At 36.9% G+C, this 5,905-nt stretch overlaps 1 protein-coding gene across 1 annotated transcript; it reads left to right on the top strand.

The window, feature by feature from the left end:
• The first annotated feature begins 929 nt into the window (after nt 1-929).
• On the top strand, nt 930-3,494 carry LOC140959326 (uncharacterized). The gene is made up of 2 exons (XM_073417184.1): nt 930-1,181; nt 2,511-3,494. Exons 1-2 carry the CDS (start codon nt 930-932, stop codon nt 3,492-3,494), a joined length of 1,236 nt encoding a protein of 411 aa, XP_073273285.1.
• Nucleotides 3,495-5,905: the final 2,411 nt, after the last annotated feature.

The raw sequence follows: 5,905 nt of genomic DNA, 5'->3' as shown, positions 1-5,905 counted from the left end.
TTCACCTCATTTGGTTAAATATTGAAATAGTTATGATTTTTTTACTATATGCTGGTCATGGTGAAAGTAAATTTGTCCTCCTTTTGATATTTTCACAATTTGATCATCTTAACCAACTTTTTAGGCAATCATGTCTTCTGCAAAGTTGTAGATAATTTCTCAAGGATTCCAAAAATGTTTGAATCCCCTCCATTTGAATTTTCTAGCTTGAGTTATCATTATTTTACCAACACGTAGAAAACCTGAAAATAAAACATATTTATTAAGACATTTAAATATAAACACACAATACTAAAATAACATAATTTTATAATTTTAATGAAACTTAAATTTTAAAATATAGCTTTTATCTTATAATAAATTATTAATTTTAAGTTTCATCACTCGGGGGACTATAAACGCCAACAATTTCGAGCTAAAGCCTGCTGTGATAAATATGGTTCAGCAAAACCAGTTTGCTGGAACCACTACTTCAGACCCTCACGTGCTCTTGAGGACTTTCCTGGAGATTACTGACACGGTAAAGATTAATAATGTTCCTGATGATATTATTAGACTGCGTTTGTTTCTCGTTTTCTCTCAGGAACCAAGAAAGAGGATGGCTCCAATCATTGCCGCTAGGGAGCATTACGACATGGTAGGAGTTAGCAATGAAGTTTCTTGCTAAATATTTCTCCCCTGCAAAGTCTGCCTAGTTGAAGATCAAGATCAACACTTTCAGGCAGACTGATTTTGATCAATTGTATGAAGCATGGGAAAGATACAAGGAGTTGTTGAGAAAGTGACCGAGCCATGGTTTTGAAGACTGGGTGCAAATTGAATTATTCTACAACAATCTAAATGGGAAAACACGAGGAATAGTGGATGCAACGGCTGGTGGCACGATCTTTGCCAAATCTCCTGATCAAGCTTATGACTTGCTTGAGCAAATGACTATAAATAGCTACATGTGGCCGTTTGAGAGGTCAGGAGTAAAGAGGACAGTTGGAATTTATGATGTGGATCCTATTACGTCACTTACAACTCAAGTATCTGCACAGACCACAAAAATCGCATCTATGAATAAAGTGAGCACAACAGAGACTGAGGGTCCATCGATTGTTGCTGAAGAACCACCTCTTCCTGAAGAAGCTCAGTACATCAACAACATGAATTTTGGTGGCTATGGAGGATATAGGAATGTAAAAGATCCAAACCAAACCAAACAGTATCAGGCTTGAGCTTGGTTTGTTTAAGATTGTTTGAGGCTCGAGCTCGAGCTCGATTCGAGCTTCTATTATCAGGCTCGAGCTCGGTTTGTATTGAAATTACTGAGCTCGAGAAAAGATCGAGCTCGGCTCGTTAAAAGCTCGTTTAGCATGTTAATCAAGCCAGGCTCGAGCTTGATTCATTAATAGCTTGTTTAGCATGTTTAACAAGCCTGGCTTGAGCTCGTCTCTTTTACGAGCTCGATGAACATAGAATCGAGCTCGATTTTGAGTTTGAGTTTGAATCGAGCTTGTTAAAAATTAAATATATCTATAAAGTAATTTTAAATCAGACTTAAAAATATAAATTAATTCATAAATAACCAAAACGACACAAATAAGAGCTAAAAAAATATAAATCAATATATTATTGAACATTCCAAAATCATACATCTAGAATATTCATTATATACTGATATCACCAAAATCATACATCTAGAATATTCATTATATACATCTAGAATATTCATTAAATATAGTAGATCGAAGGCAGCACATCATTATGAAATGAATTCGATATAATTAACTTAAATTACTGATTAATGTCAAATGGCATATCAATTTAGCATGTAAAATTTTTAATTAACCTTCATAGACTAATAGTAAAGTTACTCAACTTGTATATGACTTGGTTATGTAAACTTTTAGGGAAAAAGAATAAGTTCATGTATTTCTGTTAATTTATTTTATTTATTGTATTTTAAAGAACATTTTAGTATAATGATATGCAAATAAGATTAAAAAAGTAATTGTGACTAAATAGTGTGAATTCATCATTTTTTCAAACATGTCTTGTATTCAATTCCTTCCATTGACATTAGTACTAATATTTTTATTTGTCAACTCAACAAATGAGCCAAGCTCAAGCTTACGAGCCACCTAAATGACTCAAGCTCGAGCTCGAGCTTACGAGCCACCTAAACGAGCCGAGCTCAAGCTCGAGCTCGCGAGCCTATTATCGAACATGTTTGCGAGCTCACGAGCCGAATATCCTTAGGCTTGAGCTTGGTTTGATTAAATTTTCGAGCTCAAATCGAGCTTGGGCTTGGTTTGATATGATTAACAAACAAACTCAAACGAGCTTTTTATCGAGCCGAGCTTCGAATAGCTCACGAACGATTTGATTCATTTACATCCCTAGGAGGATATCGAGGTAACCCTCCCCATAACTCTTATCATTCTGGTTTGAGAAATCATGAAAATTTTTCATATGCAAATAATAAAAATGTGTTAAATCCTCCGCCGGGGTTCAATACATTAAAGGGGGAAGGAAAGCCTTCATTTGAGGATTTGGTAAGGACGTTTGTTGCTGAATCTGGTACAAGGATGGTGAGGACTGAGTCTCGCCTTGACAGTATGGAAACTCACATAGGAAATATGGATGCCACGATGAAATCCTTGGAGAAACAAATTGGACAATTGGCTACTGCATTAAGAGATCAGAATAGAGGCCATTTCCCAAGTAATACTGAAGTTAACCCAAAGGAGCAGTGCAAGGCAGTTACTTTGAGAAGTGGGAAAGAACTTGAAGTTGAAACATCCAAAAAGAAAGTGGAAAGTGAGAAGACAATTGAAGAGGGTGAATCTGAGGAGAGAGGGGAGAAGAAAATTGAAGAGTCCAATACAGAAGTTGAAGTTGAACGGACTCGTATATTGAATCCGACCCTTCCATACCCTCAGAGGTTCAGGAAGAAGAATCTGAATGATCAGTTTGCAAAATTCTTAAATATTTTCAAAAAGATTCACATCAACATACCATTTGCTGATGCTTTAGAGAAAATTTCAAACTATGCAAAGTTCATTAAAGATGTGATTTCTAAAAGGAGGAAGCTGCTGGAGTATGAGACCGTGAAGCTGACTGAAGAGTGTAGCGCCATTCTAGAAAAGAAGCTATCACATAAATTAAAAGATCTAGGGAGTTTTACTATTCCTTGCTTTATTGGTGGTTCTCAATGTAGTAGAGCTTTATGCAATCTAGGAGCAAGTATTAATCTAATATCATTTTCTATTTTCAAGAAATTGGAGCTTGGAGAGGTTAAACCAACCACTATTACCTTGCAGCTTGAAGACAGAAGTTTCACGTATCCACGTGGGATCATCGAAGATGTACTGGTACAAGTGGATAAATTTATTTTCCCTGCTGATTTTGTAATTCTAGATATGAAGGAAGATCACGATGCTCCATTAATCTTTGGGAGACCTTTCCTAGCGACTGGAAGGGAATTGATAAATGTACATAAGGGATAACTCACCCTGAGAGTTGGTGGAAAAGCAGTCATTTTTAATATATATCATGCCATGAACGGGTCAAATGAGGTATGTACTTGTAAAAGCATTGATGTTATAGATTCATGTGTATATCTTGATTGTCCAAGAACTAGGGACCCTTTGGAAAGGTGTTTGGTTGGTGCCGCTGAAACTGATGATGAAGATGATTGGGAAGTGAAAGAGCAACTTCTGGCCCTTGATTCATTACAAAAAGAAGAAAAACAGATACACCGCTTGAGGAGTTGAACGTAGATGAGAAAACAGAGGTAATAACATCTTCCTCTGATTTGAAGGAACTACCAAGACATCTTTGCTATGCATTCTTAGGTGATAGGTTGACATATCCAGTAATCATCTCTTCCTCCCTTACTTGTGATGAAAAAGATAAATTGTTGAGAGTATTGAGGAAATTTAAAATTGCATTAGGATGGTTAATTTATGATATTATGGGAATTAGCTCTACTATATGCATGCATAAAATTTTGATGGAGGATTCATAAAATCCTTACGTGGATCATCAAAGGAGGTTGAATCCAGCAATGAATGAAGTTGTAAAAAACGAGGTGCTGAAATTGTTAAATGCTGGTGTGATTTTTGACAGTAGTTGGGTGTCTCTTGTGCAAGTTGTACCTAAAAAAGGTGGAATAACTGTGGTAAGAAATTAAATTGATGAACTAATATCTACTCGTACTGTAACTGGTTGGCGATTATGTATTGACTATAGGAAGTTGAACAACACCACACGTAAAGATCATTTTTGATTGCCTTTTATTGATCAGATGCTTGATAGACTTGCTGATTATTGTCATTATTGCTTTTTAGATGGTTATTCAGGTTATAACCAGATCGCTATAGCGTCAGAAGATCAGGAGAATACTACTTTCACGTGTCCCTATGGCACGTTCGCTTTTAGGATGATGTCTTTTGAGCTATGCAATGCGCCTGCTACTTTCTAGAGGTGCGTAATGGCCATATTTGTAGATATGGTGGAGGACATCATGGAAGTATTCTTGGACGACTTCTCGGTATTTGCCTCTTTGTTTGATCATTGTTTACATAACTTATCCCTTGTTTGGCAGAGATGTCAGGAAAAGAACCTATTTCTTAATTGGGAGAAATGTAATTTTTTGGTCCAAGAGGTTATTGTTCTTGGACATAAGGTGTCTTCTAGAGGATTGGAGGTAGACAGAGCCAAAGTGGTGGTAATTGAAAAACTCCCACCTCCAAGGAACATCAAAAGAATAAGGAGCTTCCTAGGCCATGTGGGGTTCTATCGTAGATTTATTAAAGATTTCTCTAAAGGCACTAAACCCCCATGTAATTTGCTTGAAAAAGAGTCTGCTTTTATCTTTGACGATGACTGTTTGCAGGCATTCGAAAAGATTAAGAAACCATTGGTGACATTACCAATTATGATAGTACCGGACTGGAAGGAACCATTTGAATTAATGTGTGACGCGAGTGACTATGCAGTTGGCGTTGTCCTGGGCCAAAGAAGAGAAAAGATGTTTAGGGCAATTTACTATGCAAGTCGTACCATGGATGCTGCACAGCAGAATTACACTATGACTGAAAAGGAGATGCTTGCAGTAGTATTTGCCTTCGACAAATTCAGGCCTTATCTGATCGGCACAAAGGTAGTTGTTTTTACTGACCATGCAGCTATTCGCTACCTATTCACCAAGAAGGATGCAAAACCACGCTAGATAAGAAGGATTTTGATACTACAAGAATTTGACTTCGATGTCAAAGATAAGAAGGGGAGTGAGAACCAAGTGGCAGACCACTTGTCGAGACTTGAGTTAGAGGAGAAGAAAGAAGAAGGAGCAATAAAAGAAGCATTTCCGGATGAACAGCGCTTCGAGGTAAATTTTGTACTTCTTTGGTTTGCTGATATTGCGAATTTTTTGTTATGTGGTACCCTTCCTCCAGATTTAAGCCATCATCAGAAAAATAAGATTTTTCATTATACCAAGTTCTTCTTGTGGGATGATCCATTTGTGTACAAGAGGTATGCTGATCAAGTTATTCGGAGATGCGTGGATGGTTTCAAAGCACAAGAAATTCTGAGCAATGTCATTTTTCACCGTATGGTGGAAATTTTGGAGCATCACGAACAATAGCTAAGGTATTGCAATCTGGTTTTTATTGGCCCAGTTTGTTAAAAGATAGCTGTACTCTGGTGAAATCATGTGATAGATGCAAGAGGTTAGGAAACATTTCTAGGCGTCACGAATTACCACTGACAAATATTTTGAAAGTGGAACTTTTTGACGTTTGGGGCATAGACTTCATGGGACCTTTTCCCCCGTCTTTTGTTCATTCTTATATTTTATTAGCTGTTTATATGTCTCGAAATGGGTGGAAGCAATTGCAACCAGTACTAATGA

This window comes from Primulina huaijiensis, chromosome 15, assembly GCF_012295235.1.
Source record: "Primulina huaijiensis isolate GDHJ02 chromosome 15, ASM1229523v2, whole genome shotgun sequence".
Taxonomy (NCBI): domain Eukaryota; kingdom Viridiplantae; phylum Streptophyta; class Magnoliopsida; order Lamiales; family Gesneriaceae; genus Primulina; species Primulina huaijiensis.
The sequence above is the reverse complement of the archived record's forward strand: the minus strand, read 5'-3'. Positions and strand labels throughout refer to the sequence as shown.

What these genes read in the sequence shown, in the direction of transcription:
- LOC140959326 (XM_073417184.1), top strand. Translation starts at nt 930, where the DNA reads ATGACTATAAATAGCTACATGTGGCCGTTTGAGAGGTCAGGAGTAAAG. An exon ending in GCTATGGAGGATATAGGAAT is followed by an intron (nt 1,182 to 2,510) that starts GTAAAAGATCCA and finishes AATACATTAAAG; the next exon opens with GGGGAAGGAAAGCCTTCATT.